The 26,857-nt window shown below is 36.4% G+C and overlaps 1 protein-coding gene across 6 annotated transcripts in view; it reads left to right on the top strand.

The window, feature by feature from the left end:
* Window positions 1–24,562, top strand: part of nrxn2a (neurexin 2a) — a 155,200-nt gene extending 130,638 nt beyond the window's left edge. For 4 of the 6 annotated variants that reach the window (XM_055043569.1, XM_055043568.1, XM_055043567.1 and 1 more), the window contains 6 exons: window positions 4,334–4,515; window positions 11,809–11,980; window positions 15,164–15,253; window positions 17,745–18,073; window positions 20,282–20,366; window positions 22,090–24,562. In XM_055043569.1, the coding sequence (XP_054899544.1) occupies window positions 4,334–4,515; window positions 11,809–11,980; window positions 15,164–15,253; window positions 17,745–18,073; window positions 20,282–20,366; window positions 22,090–22,892 (1,661 nt within the window). In that variant the 3' untranslated portion in view covers window positions 22,893–24,562. The remainder of the gene's footprint in view (window positions 1–4,333; window positions 4,516–11,808; window positions 11,981–15,163; window positions 15,254–17,744; window positions 18,074–20,281; window positions 20,367–22,089) is intronic. The other 2 variants (XM_055043571.1, XM_055043570.1) reach the window with 2 other exon arrangements.
* The last annotated feature ends 2,295 nt before the right edge of the window (window positions 24,563–26,857 follow it).

Below are 26,857 nucleotides of genomic sequence, written 5' to 3'. Positions count from 1 at the left end.
TTTTTGAGAGCTTAACCAAAATGAGTCGTAATTAATTTAAAAAACGAACATCATTAATATAACTCAGTCTTCTGAGGCTTTGAGGGGGTAAGAAAAATGCTGCTCATTTTGTATGTAAACATGCAGAGGTTCACCTATATTTCATAGACTTCTTGTATAATGTTTCAGATGCAAGTGTTATTAGAATGTCTGTGCAGCTTGATTTAATTTTCAAGGTTACCAGCTAATAATGATGACACAGTACTCATTGTGCAGTTTAGACTCTCAAGGCTGCCTTTTTATTCATGTCGTGAGAAAAAAGGCGAGCAGAGCAGCTCCCATGAGACATTCCACAAAGCCCCGTTACTGAGGTGTTTCGAGGTAGTAAACTGTGTTGTTTTTAGTAATAATTTCAATAAAGCTGATTTACCACCAGCTTTTGCTCGATGCAGGTCTTCATTTAGAAAGGTAGAGCTGGAACAGCGAGGCAGAAAGGTGTAATGAAACGCTTTAATGTCATTACTAATGCAGATGGTGCTGCTGTCTATAGATAGATGCCTCCATGTCTTCCTCCAGGTGCATTAATATTCCATATTTCAGGAAGCACGTAGCAGGGTAGCATGTTACTCTCATTCGGCCTTCTTCCTCTCTCTTGTCTGTATTTGCTTGTTTACAAAAATCTCCATTTCGAGAGGTCTTCACAGTAGTGCAAAAATTTATATTTTGTTTCCAAAAATATTATTAAATGTCATTAAATTACCTTTATTTACAGTACACAGAAACTCATTTTAGTATGTACTGATGGTTCAAAGCCTTGGTGTGATCCAGCAGAATGAACTGAATTTTATATAGTTGGATCTACAATTTACAACTTTTTCTGATTACTTTGTCAAACTCATGTTATGTACAATATCTGCTGCCCTAGGAAAACGTAAACTAAAATTTCCAAAGTTAAACATATTTTACCTTACAGCCAGAAGTAACTTTAGCTTGTGTGAATTGATTAAATTAACATCTAGGAAGGAGAAACAAACAAATTATATCTTATTTGAGTCATTCGCTTGCTTCCTGAGATTGGCCAACTGCAAATCATCCAAATCAACAAAGAAGCAACCCACGCAGTAATGTTTTTGAACAGACAAACACCTCTGAACCAGCAGGGTGATGTGACCATATTATACAGTAAAGTGTAATCAGTCAGGACCTATTAAAATAGGCCAGATTCCTCATCTAACTGGTAGCTATAGCTGAAAATGTTGTAGAAGACTGTAAAAAAACTGTAGGGGTGTATCATCATTGTAAAGTCTGTTAGTAAGTTCAGTAACCTAGATTCTTGATAGAAAAAAAGGTTTGCAACAAGCAATCTGCTGCAGAGCACAGTATGCACAGTTCAGGATATCACATGGTTCATATTAGCTGGCAATATTCAATTTCAGCCAGGTCAGAATCCCCAAAACCTCATTTTTCTCATGAATGATTTAAAGTCCACAAAGAATAATTTGAGGTCTTGTCTGAGTTTGAATATTAAAAGCAATATCTTGTATAGTTACCTCTACAAAAAAAAGATTTTTAAGCATTTACCTTGCAGGTCAGCCAGCTAGTGGTGCAGAAGATTTCACGCTAAAGAGCCCAGTTAAATATTGATTTGATAATTTAGACTACTGGAGCCTTTCTTCAAAATAAAAATCAATTGGGAAGAGCGCTCTAAAAACCAGTATGCATTGGCTGCAGAGGAAAGCTATTGGAGTGCAGTAAATGTTTGATGTACATGAGGAAATTTCAGTATTATTTCTGAAGTCTGAAACAGGATGATCCAGTTGTTCTCTGACGAAGGAAAAAAAATCCTAAGTTGATTAATGGACTGAGCATATGTAGCAGTTTTCCAGCCGTTCTGACCACTGAAAGCCCTTTACACTAGAGCACAGACATGCACACATTTATACATCAATACTTCAGTGCTTTGCCCAAGTAGACAACACTATCAAACCTACAACCTTCCAGTTGCAACACAACAACTTTACCAACTGAACAACCCTCTCTTATATTCGTATACTGTTAATTATACGTACATAAATACTATGCTGTGGCCTAAATAATCAACATTAAAACTGTTAACTTGGCAGCTGCTTAGCAGACACTGGAGACACTCTCCACAAGGAGGGTAAGACACAAATGGTCTTTGCTAAAGAAGCTGGAAATTCTTATGTGTTGCATGTATCTAGTCATACTGACTAATCAAAGAGCTGTTAGGCTAAAGAAACATTCACCCAGCCACACTTACTCATACACCAACATGCAAATTGTAAAGCAACTTGGGGTTAAGTCCATTTGCATTCATTTCTTTTCAGATGAAAGTCAATGTTCATTTCATTTTGCATATTCATATACACCAGATCCAGTTGAACTAACTAAACCTTTGTGTTTAGTTAGTTCCGAATCACGGAAGGATATCAATAATAATAATAATAATAATAATAATAATAATAATAATAATAATAATAATAATAATAATGATAATACATTTTATTATAAAGTCCATTATATCTCTAATTTAAATTTCGAAGGGCTTATTCACCCACTGATGAATGCATGCAATCAGTATGCATTTGATTGCATGCATTAAATGCAATAACATGTATTTTTTCAATGACCAATGTGAATCTTTTTAGAACTTACTAAAATATTGTATTTAGGGCAGAAATCTAAAACATTTGAAAAAGTGAAAAGCCACGTCTAAGGCTATGCTCAAGATTCTGTTAAGTAATTTAATTGTGGAGAAAAAGGGGAGAAACTTAGAGGCCAGATGTAGATAACATTCACTGAAAGGAAGAAACTAATAAACCACTCAGTGAGCCTCTTTGATGTGACTAATGTCACTGACTCACATTTGACTGCAAATCCCAGACATTAATTAAGATTAACTCAATAAGAAATAATTAACTTGGAAACAATCACTGTTGGAGAGCTCACCCTTTGAATTAAATTCAAAGTCAGCACAAGGTGTTTTTTGAACCCTCAGATGAAGCGTTTAATGTTATTTTTAGCTGTCAGCCAGCAGTTAGTTTTCCACAATAGGAGACCTTTTATGCACTCAGCAGAAGAGCCTTTGCAGATTGTTGAAAATGGGGCGACGATTTTTTCTTCTCAAGTGTTCCTCAGTTTCACTGAATAATACACTACACTTTTCAGGTGTGATAACAGTGTCATAAACATAAAGCTGTGTTCTTTCTAAGGTGATTGTTGTTTCTGCTCCCAGCTGCATGACAGCTGCACGCTGCACAATAAGATTTTATCTGGCACTTTCTGCAGTCACCACATGAAGTCCTAACTTTGAGCTGGCATGATTTACATATGCATGGGGTGCATAAATGGATTACTGCTCTTCTCATAATATCCTTGAACAAATTACAGAATTTAGCAATTTGCAGCAGGTTTTGCGAACAACCGGCACAATACATCTCTTCACATCTTTCAAAGGTATTTGATTTACAAGCAAAAGAATTTAAACACATTACTTTGCAGATATTCCCAGGTATTTCTCTAATTTGAGCTAGATTTGTAAATGACTAAATTATCTTCAACGTTTCCTCATTTATTTCAAGGACAGACGTGAATCGTTGTGAGTAGAGAGGAATAACTTAAGTGGTAAAGAGTTCAGGCAGAAGCCATCGCTTTGCCACGCACCTGCCAGAATCTGAAGGAGCAGGTGGAGAAATTTCAATCAGACATGAATTTATGCTTTTAAAAAAAAGCATATTGAAATACAACCCATCTTTATATAGGGCAGTTAATGTATAGTGTTGCGCATTTCTTAATCTTTGACTTTTCTAAAGCTCCAGTCACCCTTCTTGTTTTGACTTGTTTGCTCTTGTTTAAAATAAAAATCAAATGATAGACAGGGTAAAAATGAAAAGCGGAAGCAAATTCTCTTATGACATCTTATGACAATTATTTGGCAGAATCATTCAGCTAATGGTTGTCGCCCTCCTACTTTGAAAACCCTTATTCTACTTTCTAAATTAAGGTTTTTTAGTAACTGTTAAATGAAAGGATTTATCCCCAATTATTTTCCATTCTTTTCAGTCGGATGGAAGCTTTTGGTTTGTTTTTTTTATTATTTTGAATTACCTAAAAAGTGGCAAGCACAGATGAGGACAGAGGTGGCCTTGTTAAGAGAGGGTGAGAGGAGAAAGCATAATTTCATCTTCATGCAAGGGTTGGTGCTTTAAAAGCTGAAAAGAACAAATGTAAATCCTGAATTTTAGTGCTTGACGAGCTCTATCATTAAATACCTGCAAAAAAAAACAAAAAAAAAGACGACTTTCTAATGTTTTCTTTTTCTGTCTGTTCCCAGCTGGGACCACATACATCTTTGGCAAAGGAGGGGCCCTCATCACATTCACCTGGGCCCCCAATGAAAGGCCGAGCACCCGGGCCGACCGGTTAGCCGTGGGTTTCAGCACTCAACAGAAGGAGGCCATTTTGGTGCGTGTGGAGAGCACCCATGGGCTTGGAGACTATCTCCAACTGCACATTGTAAGTACACCACAGGAAAATACTTTTTAAAATGTGGTCAATATAGGCTGAAGGCAAACAAAAAATTAATGTAAAATTGATCAAATTCATTTTAAATAAGGTGATAAGTCCAAGTGAGTCAGCAGATGCGAGTTTATTTTTTCAAGGTCTGTTTTAGTGTGTAGATGCAGCAGGATGTGAAACAAGGCAAACAATCTGTCAAATATCTGCAAGTGGTGTAATAATTAAAATCACATCTGTTGTCAAAGCACCTGACAAAAACTGGTGTGTATGTAGTTTGTTGTGAACACATGCTTACTGAAAGCATATTATGTATCCTATCATAAATCAAACCTGAATCATTCTTTGGTAGAACAACACATGCCATCCTGTGATGGTGCTGTATTTGATGAAAATGATGCAGGCACACATGTACAGCTGATTTAAAGTCACCTGTAACTGAACACACAAATGTTGTGATGATGAATGAAATCCATATCAAGCATAAAATTCATCAAGGCCTACAAGAGTAAAACATCTATTGGTCTCTAAGCACAAATCAGCATGTTGTCTAATGTTTTAAGACATTTAATCTTGTAAAATGCAAACTACTAGATCATGTTTTTTTTATTGTTTTTTTGTTAATCTAACATGCTTAGTATTTTTTAAAAAGCCCTCTGCAAAGTCCATAATTGCCTTTTAGCATGTACCACTAATTTCAAGATATCCAACCCTGTTTGAGTTACAAGTAAAAAATTAATTATTTTTGAGTTGTTAGACTTGATGACCATGTAAACTACTGTTAATTTGTAACAAAGCACTAAATCTTAAAAGCAATAAAATAAATCAAATTATGCCTGTAGGTTATAGTAAAACAGGCATTTAAAACTGAAATTTGAGGAATAATTTCTCTCAGTTTACACTGACTGACTATTTTTTAGATATTCCAGTGAAATGTTAGAGAATCAACCGCTGAAAGATTTACCTTTAAAGTGGTTCAAATAAATGTCAGTTAATTAATTTGTAACAGTCTCTTTATTCAGCCAAAAGGGCACATACTTCTCCACACTTCTCATTTAAATTATTTTACTTTTAAATGTGTGATGCAGACCCAGCCTGCCTTGTGACGTGCAAACCAGGCAATTTTTTTTCTTCCTTTTTTCAGAGGCTGCCAAGCCTCTCACAACGAGACAGATTGCTTAGTTTGACACCTTATTACCACTTTGTGGAAAGGAATCCAGAAAGATTTCAGAGGGTGTCGAGGCCTTTTGTCACTTCATAAAATGTGTGTTTATTTTAACTTTCCTTTTTTTAACACGTTCTGTTTCGTTGCTTTAATTATCATTTTAAAAGGACTGTGGAAACTATGGGAAGGCAAAACGAAACTGCTTGCTGCTGGCCAAAACAATACTGCCCACAAGGGAGAGCTGAAAATAGTAAAGGAAACAGATGATTTATGACTTTTATATGCTGCACACATATAGGTTATTCAGATAGGAGCCCTTTTCTCGATGCTCCACACACCCATCTATTTTTTTTATTATCTAGAACTAAAGTAAGACAAATAATAGTGAAACAGAAGAGTGCCATATTAGAGTAGTCACACAATTCACTGCAACTGTTACTCAGAACATGGCCTGTGCAGCAGCTCCATAGACCAATTACTCTGCACAAACTGAACAAACCATCCCAGCATTCACCAGAGAGCATATTAGAGGAACTAATGATGGCCTCAAATGATCATGTTTTTAATGAGTGTCTAAAAGATGCAACTTACAAAGCTTTCACTGTTGAGAAATTTTTGTCAATTAGAATTGCTGAAGAAGATTTGGAGCACAGCTGTGCGTCAAACCACAGAGAGGCAAAATATATACTTATTTGGTAACCAGATGAGGTTTGGAAGATGCTTTATTATGCATTTTTATTATAAATTTATCAAATACATGGCAAAACAAGCCAAATTTCTGAGTAATATTTCAAATTGCTGAGTAATGTTTTTATTAAACTTATTACTTCAAATTCGTAGGTGAGGTAGAAGTCATCCAGGGAAAATCACAAACTACCAAAATCAAAACCACAAACTACAATGTATTTTATTGCAATATTATGTAACAGATTAGCACAAAGTAACACATGATTGGGAAATTATAGTAAAATTATGCATTGTCTTTTTTTTTGACAAGTAAAAATCTGAAATTTCTGCAATGTAGTCAGACTCCATTTATTCTGATAATGCTAAATAAAATGAGTCACATCTCATTGTCTTCAAAAATCATGTAATTGGTAAACAGAATTGTGTAGTGTGCAGCTTCATTGCAGAATAAATCCAGCTGTTCTAGTGAAGCTTCAGAGGTTTTTAAGATGGTTTGTAATTGGTTTGCAAATTTCCTGGAGCCAAGCAGAGGAAACTGCAACATGGGAGGTGGAACTCAGGTCAATTGGGGCTTAAATTAAACCTTTTAGCCTGTATGCAAAATGCTGCGTGTCAGAAGACTAACAACCTCTTTGTGCAAGACTACATGTCACTGGTCATTAAAAGCCAAAGCCTGATGTTTAAAATTGATAAATGTTTTTGTAAAATTAAACATCTGATATAAAGTTTACTGTAATAATTTATTTGCACATGGATGTCATTCTAGAGAAAATATTCTCTTTTGATCATTTGGGAAATGTGTAAAAGCTCAAAGGATGAACGCTTCAAAGGCTTTTTTATTTTTTGATGTCTCATTTCCATCAAGTAATCTTCCAAAATGAAAAAAAAAATCAGCTCTCCATGCTCACCAACAATTGTATCCGTTACTGTCTGCCATACCTATCGCTGAGCTGCTGAAAAGACACTTTCTTTATTCCACTGGGAATGAAAGAAGATAAGAAGCCTCCGAATCCCCAGCAGCACTGAGACGTCTACAGCAAAGAACCTAGTAAAGCCAGGCAGAACAGAGGAACACTGTTGGCTGATGACAAACTGAGACAGACAGATCTGCCGGTCTTCTTAAAAGAATAATGATCCGTCCACTTTAAGCTCTGTTTAAAGATGTATCAAGTGGCAATGATGTCTCATCACAGATCTGTCAGTGCTAGAGCCCTGAAGGATTTTCTTTTTCAACTAATCAAAGATAAATCCTTATGATCATAATTTATCTACATGATAATCAATCCTTCTCCCTTGGAATGGGAATAAATTCTATTCTCAGCTCTGAGAATTGAGCTGATGGTGTCACAGAATACTTCATCAGTTGAGTTAGGTGGAAGGTTATTTCAAATCAACCGACAGAAACAGTAAATGAACAAAAAAAAGAACTTTGGGTTAATTGAAGCTACATTGTTGTCATACCAAATATCACAAGCCGCTTTGCTGCTATATTGTTGTCGAGCCGGAAAGAAATCAAAGTAGATGCAAATCTTTCTATGGAGCTGCAAGAGACCATCTTTCTATGGAGCTGCAATTTTCAGCAACAGACTGTTTTGACCTAAGGGATTTTAATTGCTTTGTCCAACATAAGGGTTAGATTAACCTCAGGTCGCTCTGCCCTGTAGCTGTCTAATAACTACTCATCAGACGGCCTCATCAGTAGAGTAATTAAAGTCTAAGTAACCTTCTACAAAGCCTGTGGAATACAGAGAAACATGGAATGTGCAGGACTGAACTTGAGAGATACTGTAAGAGTGATTAATTATGTATGCGAAAAGTCGTGCACTTTCTAGTCGTGCATTTGTGTGACTTAGGTGTTCTAACACTGTGATCTTTCCCACTGAGGATCAGTAACACTGACTTTAATTAGCTGACAGGTTTGTATGAACCAAGTGTGAGGGGTGAATATTTTGACAGCAGGGGTTTTCGTCTTCAGTCTGACTTGTGTGGTTTTGATTAGCTGGTGCTTTTGCATCATAAAACAACAATATTGACAACTGTGTTTCCCACTGTTGAAGTTTATTCAAAATAATCTGTACATAAACCAAAAACCTGGTAGTTAAATGACAGAAATGTTCACTCTGTCGAAGTTTCAACTCTTTCATTACTCAACCCTATTATGCCTAGAAAAAAAAGTTATATTAGGTAGAGATTCTCATTAACACCTCTAAGCCTATTTTGACAGCGAGCATTTAATGTCTGAGTCTTTTACAGAACATTGAATTCAATTCATCCATCTTAATGGATGTGAGGTTGGGGGGCTGCTGCCTTTCATTCGCTGTCATTGGGCACGAGGCAACACAGAGATACACAGAACAACCAAGCATGCGCAAACACACTCAGATCTGAAACAGTTATCTTTCTGGACTGTTAGTGGAAACAGGAGAGAACCCCTGAATGCAACTCCATGCAAAAGAATAACAGGCCAGTATTTGAACCTTAAATCAAGTCAACAGTGTTGACAACAGCACCACCATGCTATGAGGTACAATATTTAGCAGACAATAAAAACAAGTAGAACTCTGAATGTAAAATTTGGTAATGTGGATGTATATTTATAATAACACTCAGGTAATCTAGCTGATCATCTTTAAGACAGTGATGGCATTTAATTTGGAAAACTTCAGGCTTTGCTTAGACTTGTAATCTGGGACTTGAGTTTTTATTTCATGTAATGAGGAGTTAAACTGAGCTGGTATGCAAGCTGCAGCTCTGACATGTGATGCACTGATAGGCAAGGCATTTTTTACTGACATCCAGATTCTGCTGCTGTTGCTGTAGCTTCATAATATTAGCCACACTGATAGCTCTGCACATGAGTGATGAATTAAATGACTTCAGGGCTTGTTTGTGTTTTATTCTGGAGAAAACCAAATTAACTTACTTAAGAGATTTGATTCTGTCACCCTGAAATACTTTTATTGCTTAGACATGACAACAAATGTTTTAAAAAAATAGGTTTAGAACACAAAAATCTACTGAATACTAAAAATAACTGATTCAGAAATTGATATTAGAAAGTGCTCATTTGTTTCTTATGTTTTTCTTGCATTAAATAATGCATTATAATGTTTCTATGTATAATTGGATATTGTGATAAATTAGGTTTAAGGACAACCTTCAGCAACTCAGTGTTATAGGGAAAAATAAATGGCATGCTTTTGATGAGAAAATGTTTATTTCAGTCATTACAAAGTGAAGGACTGAAACTGTTGGGACTATTCATACTTGGAAAAAATTATTTATAAACATATTTGGTCAATGGTAGAAACAGTAAGCCATTATTTAATACAGTTTGCTATTCTTGTGTTCACTATCATGAAGCTGCAGCAAAAGTGAAAAGCTTGTTATGAACCATTACAAGCACACAGTGTGGTTAATAAATCAAACACACATTTCTCAAGAGAGTATGCACATCTCTGAGGTCATTCATAATCTTTGGTAGCAAGGATCTCCTCCAACCAGCTTGCTGCTTCTAGTTCAGTCTTTGTTTGTGTAACATAAAAGCACCTAAAGTCTCCATCACAGTCCCAATCTTTACTGAAGAACAGTCTCAAGGTTATGGTTTTTTCCAATCACAAACTTTACATCATTAGAGAAACACTTAAGGTCTCTGAGAAGACCTCTAAATTCAAAACCGAATATGTTTGCATAAATTATCATTTTTTTTATTTCAAAGGCCTACATGAGTGATTTTACATATGATTAGAGGTTGAATTTGAAGCACCAATTTTACAGATTTTACATCACATAATAGCAGCTGTCACTGAGGGTAAAAAAGAAAAGAAAAATTCTGTCTAGATTCTAGATTTTTTTTTATGTTTTAGTCATTAATGCAATTTGGGGTGTAGGAACAATCAGTTATAATAAATGTGACATCCCAGGAACTTTTTAAAAGAAAAGTTAAGCTCAGTCTCAATTGCATAACGGTTCTGAGGCCTGCTGGGTTTGTCATCCTAATGTGGCACGCAGGAGCAGCCGTTTGCAGGGTTTCATTTCAGTAAAGCACCACTCAATGTCAGTGTTTGTTTACCATCTTTTCTCAGGTTATGGGGGTACAGTCTGCTGAATTTAAGGTTTTTTAAATAAAAACTTCAGCACTGTTTGTTCATAGTAAAGCAGAAACAAAAACAATTTGACACAAAGTATATTTTTATGCATTCTTCCATATTCTTTGTGGCTTCAGGCATTGCTCAGGCAATAGTGAAGTAAAACTCCATGTTTGGTGTGCCTGGCATTTTTTTTTCTAATGTCTTCTACAACTACCACTGCCACCATCCCTTGCATTTAGAAAGACTTTAAGGCAATAAGGTGAAAGTCAACAAGGCACAGAAACCACACTGTTTGTTTTCCAGTGTTTCTTAATAACAGCACCCAAAGGGTGCAGATTAAGAAGCAGCTCTGACCTTTCAGGGAGGTTTGTTGGTCTGACTTGGGAGAGACTGAAAGACATGAGAAGCTGGTCAACCAAAAGAGAAACAGCAGGGTTCTGTCAAGAGTGATCAAAATCAGGAAACCTGAGCTGACTCCAGAGGAGAACTTTCATTGAACCCTAAAGAAAAAGCTTAGCATATTGTTCAGATCTACCAGAATCTTTTGTTTGAACAATCATTTTAGCTCATCTCTGTGTCGTTTCAGTGTGAAATGCCATGTATCTTAACCCTTTCATGCATGAATTATGATCCTTTGTGTCAGAATTTTTTTTTATTTTCTTAAGGCATAAAAAAGGTAGGAAAAAATCTGTTTAAAAAAACTATTTTATTGTTTAATTTTGTTTAGTTGACCAGTTGTAATTTTCAACAAATACAAAGTTATTTGAAAAAATACATCAGTAGTATTGTTCTTTAGGGGTTATTTGATGTCACAATATTTTTTTTTAACCTGCCAGAGTGTTCTACGATAAAAGGAGGGTTCGGGTCGGTTGGCATATTTCTTTGTCTGTCAGCCATAATGAATTTAACAAAAATATTTTTTTGCATTTCCATCTCATGGCTAGTATTTGATAGTGTATTTTATGGTGCATTAGTGTCCACTACAGTGGTCTGTGCATTTATAACATAAAAATACACAAGAGGCACAAGAAAATGGCTTTTAGATAGCTGTCCACTGTAGTGACCACTATGCATGAAAGAGTTAATTTAGAAATTTGTATATAAAAGTAAGATAAGTAAATATAGTCAAATAATTACTTTTGAGAAAATAAATTAGCATGGGTAAAACGTCTTACGACAAGACTACATAGTACACAGTATTTAATTAATGACAACAAGACAACAGCAGAGTATTTGGGATAAACAAGAATGTTTTTTATTTTTATTTTACAATCTCTCTCTCTCATGGTAACTAAACATATCCCTTGTTTTAGTCATTTGCCTAACTCCTTAACTGTCTTTTGCTGGCAGGATCAAGGGAAAGTGGGTGTCATCTTTAATGTGGGAACAGATGACATCACTATTGATGAGCCTGCCGCCATTGTAAATGATGGCAAGTACCATGTTGTGCGCTTCACACGCAGTGGTGGCAATGCCACTCTCCAGGTGGACAACCATCCAGTCATTGAGCGGTACCCACCAGGTAAGGGTAGCGAGACCGCGTGTTGCGTAAACTGTGATTAACATGAAGAGCAGTATGAATGTTTTTTTTTCTCCGTAGGCTTCAGGGGTTTGCAAGTGTCCACTGAAAGTAGTTTTGTTTGCTGGCCAATTTTATCAATATAATTACCTCTGCAAATTATGACATTTGTACACACACATATGAAAGCTGAACTAATAAAATTTCAGGGACAGAAAATCAGTAAAAGAAGTTTAGTCAATGTTTTAAAAAAAAAAAAAAAACACGCACTCAAGAAGAAATTGGTTCAAGTAATTTTTAAGAACATTTTTAAGCACTTATTTACCAACATTTAAACTTCAGATCAAATCAGATATTATGCATCTTGCAAAACTAATTGCAATAGTAATATAAACTATCAGGGTTATTCTACTATGTTCTTGTCAGTGAAATGTTCATAGGAATGTAAAAATACTGATGCAATCAGAGAAGAGGAAGGCAACACATCATAAGGAAAATCACTAACCTTCATAAATATAAACTACACATAGAGCCACAAATGGTATAAAAACCCATAGATTATGTGATCATTGCTGCCTGTGCTTTAACCTGCTCTGAAGCAATCAAGTAATTAACATCATTCAGCACAGGTGCACAGTCTGGCAGAGCGAGAGGAAAGCAAGTCCCCTCTCTGCCTCCAGCTGGTGCTCAAAGCACACACACGTGCGCACGCACACACACGCACATACACACGGATACACACAGTCATGCACATTTGCCACAGTTGTGCCGAAATCAGAATTGTATAATATGGACGACCATGTGTGCATTTTTTTATTTAGCTCCCACTCAGTAATCAGTGATTTTTAAACATTTGCAAAAGTAAATGATTGAAGTTCACCGGAGCAATCATAAAGGAGGGCTTTGTTTCTGTGAAAGAGTGCGCAACATGTGCTGCAGGTGATAATTATGACCATTGTAAAGCATTTCTGGCTTTAAATGTCATGAAGTAGTGATAATATAAAGCATCAAAAGTGCAGGTGTGTCTTATGACACACCAAAGGTTTAAAACATGTTCAGCTTTATTTAATTTACTACCTACTGTCTGTTGAATCATAATGACGTAAACACATTCACACTGTCTCATATTCAGATGCTAACCTTGCTCTTCTGTTTTTCAGAGTAATTAATCTGTTATACCATAATTTTTGTTGTAGATGTAATGTTTTGTGCTTGCATGTGGTACATAGAGAGCTAAAGTCATCATTCTCTTCGGCTTATTAACTTTTCAAAGCTAAAATATATTTGGTGGCTGATCTGTATCCAAATATTGTAGAGTTGGAAAACATATAACAGTGATATGTTATTTCTTCATGTTTCATTGGTAATTCAGAATTTAATTATGTCAGATATTAAAATGCTAAAAGGACCTCTTACGTCTTCCCAGTAAATCACTCACTTCTTTAGCCACTGTTTATGCGCAGTTATCCAATAGAAAATTTATGAATTAATTCATCATATTTCATAATATCTTTTTAGCCCAAAGCAACTACAGTTAAAAGCAAACTGAATTTAATTGACTAAAAATGTGTTAAGATGATGCTGAAAAGTCAAAGTAATGAGATCTAGTGAAAGCAAACATTGCATGTTAATAGCAAAGTTCCCGTACAATCAAAAATAAAGCTAATATTTGCCAGAAATGCCTCTTGTAGGTGATGTCAAAATGTACAATGATGAGGCTGAAGCAATTCTGTAGCATGCGATTAGAAACCAGATGAGTTGAGATAACCTCAGACTGAGTCTTCCTAGGTTTTTAATGGCTGATGAAGTCAGAGCAAGTCATGATGAAACCTGCTTCTGGATCACTGATAAAGTCAGAGCTGACACAGGTGAAGGACAGGTGTTTCAGGTTAATGAGGGACTGAAGATAACATTTCCAAACACAATGGTAACTCCTGCAAGATGATCTGTTTTGTAGTGGCTGAGGAAGAAGTCTGTTTAATCACTGCATCACTGTCATCCTTCAAATCAACAAATGACTTAAAGAATAATGAAGAATGAGCTCTACCTTTTTACTTCCCTCATCTTATATGGATCCAGATGAGAGAGTCATGTCAAACTTGGCAACTCTTTGAACAGCAGGGGTGCCCAGCTCAAGAACAGGCATCATGTAAGATCTAGAAGTATCCTAGCTGCAGTAAAGAGTTAAACCTGAGCATTTTGTCAAATTCTGTATTAGTGTGGATATAAGATATTTTTATCACCTTCATTGTTAAGAACAAATGAGTGCAACAAAATATTAGAAACGTTTCAGCTCATTCATCAGTTGTACAGGTGATCACTTAAAAATGTTAAAGAATTTGGTCCAATACCTTGGATCTAGATTGGAGCTTCCCTACTAGGTACATTATTAATTTTGAGAATAAAGGAGTCAGTTGCTTGCTGTTATTGTTTTTTGTAAATGAGTTTTTCAAAAAGTCATTTAAGAAAATAAGTTTTTGAGTATTTCTTCCTTTTATTTACCTTTTATAATTCTGTAGCATTAATTTCCCTTTGGTACTTGGAGAAACCTTAAATAAATAAATCTTAACTTTTACCACTTAACATGGAGTGGAGAAAGATGAAACATCCTTGTATAACGTGCAAATTTGAATTCAGTAACATTTATGTTCCAATAATTAAGTAATTAAAAAATACTGACAGTTCCTGATAATTGTGCATGCAATGTACATATATTGTGTAACAGAAGAGGCCTGAGACTTTAGCTCTCTATACTAACTGGGGTTTCAATTTTGGTTCTGCAGTCTCCTGCCTAATTGCATGGGATTTTCTGACTGGCTTTGTTTGAATCATTAAGCTGTTATGTATTTCTTGTGTGTGCCTAAATTAACCTGTATTTGCATAAAATGATTTTGCTGTAATTGATCTCTGATGTAAGATTATGCTTTGCTTAAATAAATAGATAAATCACACTAACTAGTGTAGTGAATTATAAATAGCCTAAACATTTCTCTAATTAGCATTTTAAGAATGTAACTCACAATAACTAGATGGCTCTAAGTAAAGCATACCTTTGTTTGAACTCACAGCTGGATGGAAAATTGCCAACTTGTTAACCCTGTTAGACCTTAGAACATTGTTGCTAACCTTGTGATCTTTCAGCTTGCAGACTTTAACCTTTAACCTGTCTCTCCAAATTCTTTGAAGGACACTATGATAATGAACGACTGGCTATTGCTAGACAAAGAATCCCATACAGACTTGGTCGGGTAGTTGACGAGTGGATAAACGATAAAGGTAAAAATTATTAGATGAATTAACCCTAGAAATAACCACTAAATAACCTTTCCCCATAAGAGGTGCAGCGCCAGGACACAAGGATGAGAGGGATCTAGCTAGCCTCATTCAAATTTCCTCTCAAATTTGAACTTCTATTGGCAGTGAATTTGGATGGCCTCTATTTCCTTAAAATGAATTTTGAAGCATAGCACTATATCAGCCTTGATATTTATTTCATATCCTTACACCTTGTGGAGATGCTGCACCTTTAAACATTTTAAAATAACTTAATCAAAGCTCATAACCCTTGTCTAACCCCCATTCATCCCTGTTAATCAGTGTGTATAAATAGATGCTGTGTCTAATTATTAAACATAAAACATCATTAAAATGTTGTATAACCTTTTCGGTAACCCCAAGTGAAACTAACCTGTGATATAAATGTCTTCCATAACACCTAAACATTTTAAACCCTAACTTCTGAATGTGATCGCACAGATGAATTTGCTCTCCCTTTCCTTTTTCCCTGTGACCTTGTATTTCCTCATATTGTTCTGCAGTCACACTAAACTCCCACGCTAAGTATATTTTACCACAACACAGCAGACCTGACAGGCTGTTTAAATACAGCAGTTCACTGTTTGCAGCCATTAGCTTTGCTAATAAGTATTCTCCTGAGTTAGGCCCATTACTGCAGTCCTGTGATGTAACTGCTTATCAGTGAGGCTGCTGACAATGTTGCAGTGGGCTATCATTGCCCCTCTCAAGGGGGTGGACACAGCTGGATGTGTTGAAATCCCTAGCAAAGCATGTTTTAAAGACCTAATGGCTGAAGGGGTCAGTGGGAGGAGAAGTCAGCTTCACATAGTAAGAAGCTTAACAGTCGGGAGATTTAAATTCTTAAAAAAGGAATAAAAAATGGACACGGCATACAGTGTTGTGAAAAAGTACTCACCCCTTACAATTTTATGATTTGCTTACTCATTTGTCACAATTAAGTGTTTCAGATTATCAAACTAATTTTAATATCAAACAAAGATAAACTGAGTAAAAGCATTAAAAAAACACTTTTAAAAAGCTATCCAATCATGAAAAAGAAAATAAGCTGAACCACATTTTTTAGAAAGCTGAGTTCACATTTAAGCATAATGTTGTGCAGAATGAAGAAATTAGTTAAATGGTGCCTGCCTAACATCATGAAACAGGCTACACTGTCAGAATAAATAATACATTTTACTCTGATCTAAAGTACTTCAAAAACAGATGAACAAAGTCATTGACATCTATCAGTCTGGAAAGAGTTACACAAACATTTTGAAAGTTTTGGGACTCTAGAAAACCACTCAATAACATTATTTTCCAAAAGAAAATGGAGAACAGATGAAACAGTGGAAAACCTCCTAACAAAATTACTTCAAGAACTTGTCGATGACTTAATCAAAGGGTCTCAGATTAAGCATAGAGCTTACAGACCACTGTAGGCCTCTCTTAGCTCAGTTAGTAGAGATTTGGTAAAAAGAGCTCCAAGGTCAAAGCCCCTGCTGACCAAAAAGGAAACAAAGACTGTCTCACATTTGCCATAAACACCCCACTGATCCTCAGAACCTTTGTGAAAATGTTCTATGGGCCAACGAGAAAAAAGCAGGTCCTTTTGGAAGAAGTGTCTTCTGTTAAATCTTCAAAAAAAGAGAATAATGCAGTCAAACATGGTGGTGGTAGAGTGATGGTCTGAGCCAGGACTTTTATGTCTTGCTGTAATTGACTGATTCATTAATTCTCCTCTTTTAGAGAAAATCCTGAAGGAGAATGTCCAGCTCAAGCCAAACATAATGAGGTTGAGTTTCTGTGGCATGACTTTAACAAAGTCGTTCATGTTTAAAAACCCTGCAGTGTTGCTAAATAGAAGCAATTCTCAATCCACAGATAGTGGGCCAAAATTTCTCTATAATGATGGGAAAAAAAACATGAACAGCTATCAGTTGATGGGAGCATTTGCCAGAAATTCACAAGAAGTCATTAGGTTAGAGGAGGGTTTTCTATCAATAGAAAGACCCTAACTGGAAACTGTATGATTTTCTTTGACTGTTATTACAATTTGTTTGATGTTCTGAAACATACAAAAAATTCTAAAGAGAAAAATGAAACATCTAAGGGGAAAATACTTATTACAGAGCTGCACACAAAATTTATTCTAAAGCTAAGAGATTAATAATGGCGTTAGTTGTTTTTCCCACCGTGTTCAGTTAAAATGTTTAAACACGTCCAAAATGACACCTAAACAAGTTTTAATCCTCTTGTACCAACTGTGAAGTCAACGTTTTAAGCTTCCCTTCTAAAGTTAACATCTAAATAAACCTTTTTAAAACTGTATTAATCTCTATAATCCTTAAAGCTCACCTGGTTCAAATGCTTTACCAGTAAAAACAAAAAAAAAATAGTTCTCTGACTTTGTCAATGTCTGCTTTCTTTTTCCTGCCTTTTCTTTGTCCATGTTTCTGTCTGACATCAGGGAGACAGCTGACCATCTTTAACAGCCAGGCGGCCATTAAAATTGGCGGCTACGACAAGGGTCGGCCCTTCCAGGGTCAGATTTCTGGGCTGTACTACAACGGCCTCCAGGTGCTCAAACTGGCTGCAGAAAACGACCCGAGCGTTCAGGTGGAAGGGAACTTGCGCCTGGTCGGAGACTCGCTCTCTGCGTTGACTACAGACACCACCTCTGTGACACCGCTGGCCGTGTCCGACATGTCCACCACAATTATGGAAACCACAACCACCATGGCTACCACCACCACCCGCCGGCAGCAATCTCCCAGCTTGAGGGAGAGCATCTCAAAGGTTGGGCAGCTTAAATGAAAACAAGTTGAAGGTTTTGAGAAAAGGAACTTAATCAGACTCTGAGTCAGATATTTATGGCCAAACTTGTTTCAGAATAGTTTGAAACGATGTGTGATAAGGCTCATCTAATTTAATATTGTTGTCTGTGTTGATTTGATTTACTTTTATAGTTCCTTGTTGCTATTATTTTTCTGGTTACTTTGAATTTGAATTTGTATTATTTATTTTTTTACCTTAATCCCAGTCCAGTTTGAACACATTCCTCTGCTAACCAATACATCATGTTTTGTTGACACATTTTTAAAAACAAAAAACAAACAAAGAGTAAATTGTTGCGTGTACGGTTGTTAAAAGTTATAGCAAGTTCCACAGCCAACCAAAAGCAGGGCTTCTCAATAGTAATATAAAGATCGAGATCCTTTCCAATTACTTCTCGTATCACGTTGTGCTCTTAGTCGGAGGGAACTTTTTCATGCATTATTGATACACATGCATTGAAATGTAAAATAAGGAACAGTGCAAAGAGAAGATCAAAAGTTATAAATTGAAGTCTGAGGAAAAGCCTTGTGTTCAAAAAGTCAGCACTAAGTTAAAACCTTTAAAAGTAGCCATCAGGTTTCAGGATCTCTCAAGCTCTAATAAAAGAGCACGATCACACGACCGAACGGAAATCAGATGATAGATTAGGCTCCTTGGTTCGTACACTTGGAAAGGCCGTGACATTTTAGAGAAATGAACCTTGGCTTCTTACATTTGAAAACGTTCTTACTAAGACCAAAAATCATTTGTGCTTTTGTTCAATTTTTCCCTGAAGACAAACATATTAAAGATGTACTTATAAATTATTAATACCATTTGTGTATGCTCTTTATGCATAAAATAGAGTATGATCATAGTCAGTTTTATTGTTTTGATACCTTGTTTAACAAAAACCAGCAATATAATTCAAATTATCAATCCTGCTAAATTACTGTAATACTCTATTGGCATTATGATCATTTTATCAATAACATTACTTTGTTTTATGGATTTTTACACAAAGACTAATGTAAAAACATAGTAGAACCACTCATGTGAAATGTTTCCAAACTCTCCAGTTTGTTTTCCTGTAACTACGAGCAAAGTGCCTCAGCCTTCTGACTCGGGGTGTCCTGCTAAAGAAGGGACCTTGATGCATTATACACCATGTTCTCTAGCATTACATTAAAAGGACTTTAAATAAAAAATATGTGATGGTAAAAAATATTCCACATGCTTTTTATGTGTTTGTACAAATCAAATCTAAAACTATTTTAAATTGTCTTTTTAACTGACTTATTTAATATTATGACCTAGAGATGACAAAAAGTAGTCCAGATTTTATGAAAAAGAGCAAAATAACCATTGATTATTTTTAGCATCCAGCGTATGCAGTCATATTTTCTTACACTAATTATGATGTAGCAAATCTGAGTCACCCACTAGCATTATGCACGTAAGCAGTAGAAAACTTGTTTCAAGATCAGTCTGCATGATCTAGTGTATTTTTTCTGAGCCCTTTTGCCACTCCTGATTGGATGGCACCCTGGGTGGCGAGACATATCACACATATCAGAAACTGCCATTGCTTCCATGACCAAACCCATGAGCAAAAAAGCTTTGTTGAACAGAAATGGAAACAACACTGCCTTATTTCTAACCAATGGGAAGATGTGGTTAGAGGTGAAAATTTAAAAGATTTCTATTTAAAAACATCCATTGATGGATGGAGTTAATCAGAAACCAAAATGTCTTGTAAGTACATTCAATGTACCAAAAGAATAGTCGTCCTTGCATTCTGCTTCTTAACTTAAAACAGCATGTTTTTGTGGAAATTCATGCAAGATAATTGCTTACAAAACAAACCTGTTCACAATAAAATAGAAAGTATTAAAAGTCATTTACCCTACAGGTAATCTAACAGTGATGTTTATTCTTTGTTTGCACACAGTGCATAAAACCGCCACAGGGGTTAAAGGATAAAAAGCAGCTGCATATGTGCTCATTTTGAACATGCACTCTTACCAGAGTTGCTCCAAGCAAAAGAACAATAAAAATACTTCTGTGGAATAGCTCTGTGTGGAGCAGATAGTCCTTAAATAGAACAGTCAGCAAGAAAAAAAGCAGCTGGAAAAAAAAATCTAGTTGGAAATGTGTTAATTGTTTGTTCATTCTGGGGTTTTTTTTCAGCCTCAGAGCTCTGATGATATTCTGGTGGCATCAGCTGAGTGTCCGAGTGACGATGAGGATCTGGAAGAGTGTGAGCCTGGAACAGGTGGGTAGCCTATGGGAAAACCAGAAAAACATCTTTTTGGACTGCTACTCAACTCCTGCGCAGGATTGTTAACGGAGAAAGTGTTCTGGTTCTGTTGTTGTTTTCCACAGCAGTTTAATTCTTTCTTTGTGTTTCCACTCCTCTTTCCACCACTTGCTCGAACAGCTGTCCTCATTTTGATTGTCACTAAAGCCTCATCTAATTTTTACCCATCATATACCCATCTGCAAATCACTCGGTTGGACTGAATTAATGAAAATGAGTGTGGAAAATTAAGAGCATGCCAGAGTAATTAAGATAGGATGACAGTAGATCAGGTTTGTGTCAGTTACAAGCTTTGAAACTCAAGAACGAGCCTGACCTTATTATGGGAGCCTCCATTATTAATATGACCTTATCAGAATTGTTTGTTGCTGGCTGGTTCTGCAACATGTGACTCAAATGATAATGATGAAAGGGAATGCAGTCACCATAAATATCTATACAACTCTGTAAATAGAAGCAGATGGACAGACAGATAGATATTCAACCTCTGAAATATGTTTGAGTTTCATTCAAATAATAATTTGTTTCCTCTCTTGTATTCCTTGAATTTCTGCCCACAGATGTGCACACAGCAGCACGGCCATTTAATTTTTTGCACTTTCATCCATTTGTCACGTGCCTTTCATTGCGCTTTCACCCTCTTAGGGGTCTTTGTGTGTTTGCATGTGTCCTCATTAAGCTTTTGTTTTACCGTATGTCTGTGTGTTATTAAGGATTTCTCTGTAGCATACCCAGGCATTTACAAATCACACCTCTAAGAGTGTTATATGCAATGTCTTGCAAAAGCATTCAGTGATGTGTTGTTTTTTTTAAAAGATTTTTAGTATAAAAATTCTAGAGGTTTCTTTGTGGAATGTCCTTCACTGCAGATCTTTTGGGGTCTGCAGTGACCCCAAAAGATAGACACTGAAGATGTTGTCCATTCTTTCTCAGAAAGGGCTCAAGTTCAGTAAGCTTGAAGAGCTTAAAGAGTATTTACTCTGAGAAATTCAGCCACTGTTTGTTAAAAAAGATTTCTCTCTGAGAATACATTACAATTTACCAAACAGATGATTTTTGAAGTATAGATGATGATTAGGGCGACTGAAATGTTGTTTTTCCTCAGAATTCTGTGCAAAAGTTTGAATTATGACTTTTTTGACAGGTTTATGACTTGAATATAGATGGTCAATTGGAAGCAACCAGATTCAATGACAGAGATGTGAGTTGTGCAGGAGGGGCACTAACTTTGTGGAAGAGTATGTCTGTATACAAGGTCGAATGGGTCCTGGAAGATGCCATTTTGGGTTTTTGTTGATTTTTTTTTATTTTTCAGTGGCCTTAATCTGTTTTGTTTTGTTTTTTGGGCTGAAAGCAATTGTTTCAACTAGATTTTATTTTGAAGGAATAGAGTTAAATGGGTGAGGGTGTATATATTGGCATAACAAACTCGATAGAAAAACCTAAATATTTATCCTCCCAGATCACAAGTCTGAGCCATTTTGTTTTGGTCTGTCAAAAATTCCCAATAAAACACAATGAAGTTTGTGGTTATTCAAAGAGCATCAATACTTTTGCAAGCCAATGCAATATAATAATATCACTGACATTAGCATATATGCCAGAAAATATTATGTTGAACTGTTTAGTCAGACAAGTTCTAATTTGGAATACCTTACTTTTTCTCTTTCCTTTCTAGGAGGTGAATTAGTGTTGCCTATTATAACAGTGGATTCCCTTGAGCCCCCATCTATCGCCACTCGTTACCCTGTAATCCCTCCTCCCCCCACCCTCCTCTCCCCTCTTGAAACCACCAAAGAGTCCCTGATCCTACCCCCTCATCCCTCCTGCCCCCCGGACCAGGAGGACTGTGGTGACCCTGTGGAAGTCTCGGCCTTCGGCTCGGGAGAGATGACGGAATCTGATGATGAGGACTTTTACAATAATAACTCCCCCATGGTCACTGACAGGACAGTCCTTCCTCCACCTCCCGCCGTCGGTGAGGGTGGAGTTCAGAAATCCCGCCCTTTACCTCCTTTTGTTCCCACAACCAATCCTGACCAGCTCCACATTCTCGCAGGCAAAATGAAAACCCGCGACCAGGTGCTCCTGCCCCCTGCTCCTCCATCCTCCCGTAACACACCAGGACTAACGTACCCCCCCAATTTTCCCCATGTGCCCACAGCCAATCCCACAGCCTCTGATGAAAAGAACCAACCAGGTGCCGTAGAAGTCATCAGGGAGTCCAGTAGCACAACAGGGATGGTGGTCGGCATCGTGGCTGCTGCTGCTCTCTGCATCCTCATCCTCCTCTATGCCATGTACAAGTACCGCAACCGGGATGAAGGCTCCTACCCAGCAGACCAGGGTCACACTTTTGCCAACAATTCCACTGTGGAGGGCAACGGAACAGCGGTTAAAGACAAAAGCACAGCCACCGCCTCTGTGGCGAAGGCCATCACAAAGGGCAAAAAGAACAAAGACAAGGAATACTATGTCTGAAAGAGAAGGAGAATAGGCAACCGTGGACTGAGACTGGAGGATGAGAGAGGATGCTGTTTTCCTTTTTGGTTTTTTTTTGGTTTTGTTTTTTGCAATCTGAATCCATCAGGTATCTGAAAAACATCCCAGACCGCAAGGAAACATTCACTCGAAGCGAATAGATATTGGTTTCCCTACAGTCAAGGATGCCCAGTTCCCCAGCAGTGCTATATTCCCTGTCAATGACACGAGATCTAACACATCATCTGTGTCAAAATGGACACTCTATATTCACCATCTCTTTGTTGGTGTACAATTTTTATTTCATGTTTTTAACTTAGCTAGAAAAGAGAACATCCACTTAGGCTTTGTACATAGCATGGATATGGTACTGTGAAGAAAGTGCTGAGAACATCCAGTTTCTTTGGACTTCTTTATAATTCTCTATCCTGAGACTCAATGTCCCCATTATGATACATGAGGCAGAACAGGCCAGTTATTGAATTTTTATGGTATATGAGCAGCAAGTGCCCTGGCAGTCATCCCGAGCACACTCGAAGCAAAAGCCCTTTTCACTTGGAGAAGACATCCCATCGGCAGCCTTCGTGTTATGTTATGTGTTTCCTTTTTTTTTATTTAACTACCCCGATCGCTCTGCTTTCATCCGTCCTCATGAGATGGGATTATTTTCACTGATGGATACTTGTACTGTAAATGAGCCAGGACATCTAGCTCTGTGTAAAAGTGGTCATGAAATTCATACCTCTACACGGCAGTCCTCGAATGTTTCAGTCAAATGAATCTGAGGAATTGTGTGATATAATGAAGGGATAATTGTGAACATGTGAAGGTATTCCTCTACAAGCACTGCTTGTATGTACTGTACATATAGAGGTTAGCAGACTGATCAGGATGTGATCAAAACAAATACATCCAGGATTGCTGGTCCACCACCCACCATTGATTTCATCACTACATCCAAACTGTTGCAGTTCGATGGAGCTTTGAGAATTGCAGAATCCCACCTTTGAAGAGCATTTTGGAGAAAGGCCGGCTCACTAATAACCTTTTATTTCCTCTATGCTGTCATTGGGAATTTAAAAAGCACACTGAAAATGAAAGCATAGCTCTGAGACATACGATAATCCTTGTAAAGCAGCCAAAAGTATTGATTTTTTTTCTATCAGTTATCCAAAAGACTATTCTGTGGGATGAATAATTAAATTTGTGAACTGTAATATTTCTCTGATATTTCGATGTATCTTGTTACCACTCTTCTTAACACACCACATTTTAGATTGCTTTCTACTTTAACCCGGACAAAAAATATGATAAAAGAAGCACACTCTCCTCTGATAGCTGCAAATATCTCATTGTTTTTTCCATTGTTTGCCATTCAGGTTATCCAGAGGAAACAGAAGGATGGAACAATCAATGTTTTATTTTGTTGTGCTTTTTATATGTGCTGAATCTCAGTGAATCTGATGAGAACTCTGTTTTCTTTTATCTGCTCATGCTGTGTGATTTCTTTATTTTTTATGAAAGTGCCATTTAATGTGAGCTGCTCAGCGCTCAAAAAATATACCATTCCTCACTCATTGCTATTGTATAGTGTTCATGTGAAATGGATCTTAATATGTGTACAGAACGTGGATAAAGATGAAAATACACTTGATTATATACTTTGTACACACCTGTGTCATGTGATGCTTCTCTGTGACTTTGCAACTGATTCAGTTCATAAAATGATATTCATATTATGATTACTTCCAGTGAACTGAAACCCAAAATTCACTTTTTCAAAAATAATTAATGCAGAAATGTTTGTCCAGTTCACAGTACGCCAATGTGCTGTTTCATATTTATTGTCAGTTTTGAAGATTTTTTTGGCTTATTATACCTATTATACCTGCATACAGCCAACTTCTACAGCAATTAATTTTTGTAGGTTACTCTTCTTTATCAGCTGGGAACATTTTTGTATTGAGAAAATGCTTACTTTGATCTGACCTAGATTTCCCATTGAATTTGGGGTTTTTTATTAGCTGCAAACTAAGATAGTAAACATTTTAGAGATATACACTTAAAAAAATACATCAATCAGGGTTTAATGAATCTATAATTTTAAATATTTGCTCTTTGTATTGAATTATTAATTTGATCTGAAGTTATGATGGTATTCTAACTTACTAACATGCACCTGTGTGTTGTAAACATTCACAAAGAAACTCCCAAAGTTATTATGTTAGTAAAATATAAGGTAAGACCAAAGGTTTTGAAATGTGAGTTGAAATTCAAAGCCCAGGACACAACTCTGGATGACACGAGTGCTTGGGAGAAAGAAATTACTTGCCAATTGTTCCCCAACATCTTATTTTCATGTCATGTCAATTAGGAATAGACACTTCCCTGTTTATTTCAAATAGCTCAAGAGTCTGGAGTCTTGAATCAAGATTTTTTTTGTTTGGGGCTAATCAAGAAGGCAATGTCTGTTTTTCTTTATTTTTTTTAGGAAATCTAAAAATTTATCAAAATGTAAAATATATCAGACAAGTTAAAAAGGAAAGTGTTCTGCAAAATCAACGTCTTTGAGTAACATGAGGGAATGTTATAATATTCCCTCATCAAAAACATACCTGGTGGGTTGTTTTGATTCTTTCATTCATGTTTGAGAAATCCTTGAACTTGAACTTCTCAGTTCAATACTCCAAAGAACTGTCTCCTTAAGAGACGGGGGCCAATTTCTGCATTATTGCATAAAATATTGCCATGATGCAAAGTTGAACTTCTCTGAAGTTGTTGTTTTTTTTTTATTTATGCAGCAATTTTATCACAACTGAATGTAATATATTTATTCGATTGTGGTACAAAATGGCATTATGTTCCTGGAAGATGCATAAGTTCGTTCTCCCTTCCATCAGCATTTTGAAAAATTGTTGTCTATGTTCACAACACGTTGCAGCAATAATCCAGCTTCTCAGAAGATGCAGAGACAGAAACATAAAGAACATGGATACATGGAACATGAGAAGCATAAGAAATACCAAGGTCTCAAAAAGAAAGAACAGAAGTTGTAACTTGAGGCTGTTGAGAGTGACTTTTGATTGGTTCTTTTTCTCAATCTGAGGTTGTTCCAATGCTGAAAAAACATCAAGAAGCTTCTTTATATATACTCATTGAACTATTGACTACACTCACCCGTTCTTTTCTTTATTAGCACAGATAGTGATTCTTCCAATCACATGGCAGTAACTAAATGCATTTAAGAATCTATAGAAGTTGAAGTTTAAACTGCTTAGATCTTCACGTACAACAATGACTATAGTTTATATTGTGAGGTCTAAAATAACTATTATTGTGTGAATGAGAAACATGGCAATTGTGTGAATGATAAACCCTGTTAGATGTGGTGTAATGGAGTGGGGGATATTATTCTGGTGCTTAGAACCAGGAGACTCAAGTTTTACATGTAGAGTCAACAGAAGCCGTGTGGAGAAATTCTTAGAAATGTTTCCTACACCTTGTTAAATACTTGTTACAAAGAATTCAAGAAACCCTGAACCAAATGGTGGTACAAACCTTGTACTAATAAGATGTATCAAGTGAAGTAGACTGTGAATACATTTATAAGGTGAACAATGAGCAGTGTCACGGACAACACTGATGCAAGAACCAATGCAAGTGACCTTACATTTGAAAATGAATATCCTTTAAATTTAACTTGACTGTTTCCTTTTGTAATTACTATTTAATGCTATTGCAGATTAAATACTTACTGATTTAATCTGTAAGGGTCACACTATACAAACAAGAAAAGTTAGGACGTTAAGATGAAGGAACAGCTTTTTATACAAATCACAGTTCAAAAAAAGTGTGCATTACACTTAAGTTTCATCATCATTTTCTCGCTCATCCTTTGCTCTTTCCCGATCTCTCTTCTAATGGAGGCAGCATAATTCTGTAGGGACAGTAACGCCCGCATATCA

The sequence above is a fragment of the Poeciliopsis prolifica genome, unplaced genomic scaffold, assembly GCF_027474105.1.
Source record: "Poeciliopsis prolifica strain line A6 unplaced genomic scaffold, Auburn_PproV2 SCAFFOLD019, whole genome shotgun sequence".
Taxonomy (NCBI): domain Eukaryota; kingdom Metazoa; phylum Chordata; class Actinopteri; order Cyprinodontiformes; family Poeciliidae; genus Poeciliopsis; species Poeciliopsis prolifica.
The sequence above is the reverse complement of the archived record's forward strand: the minus strand, read 5'-3'. Positions and strand labels throughout refer to the sequence as shown.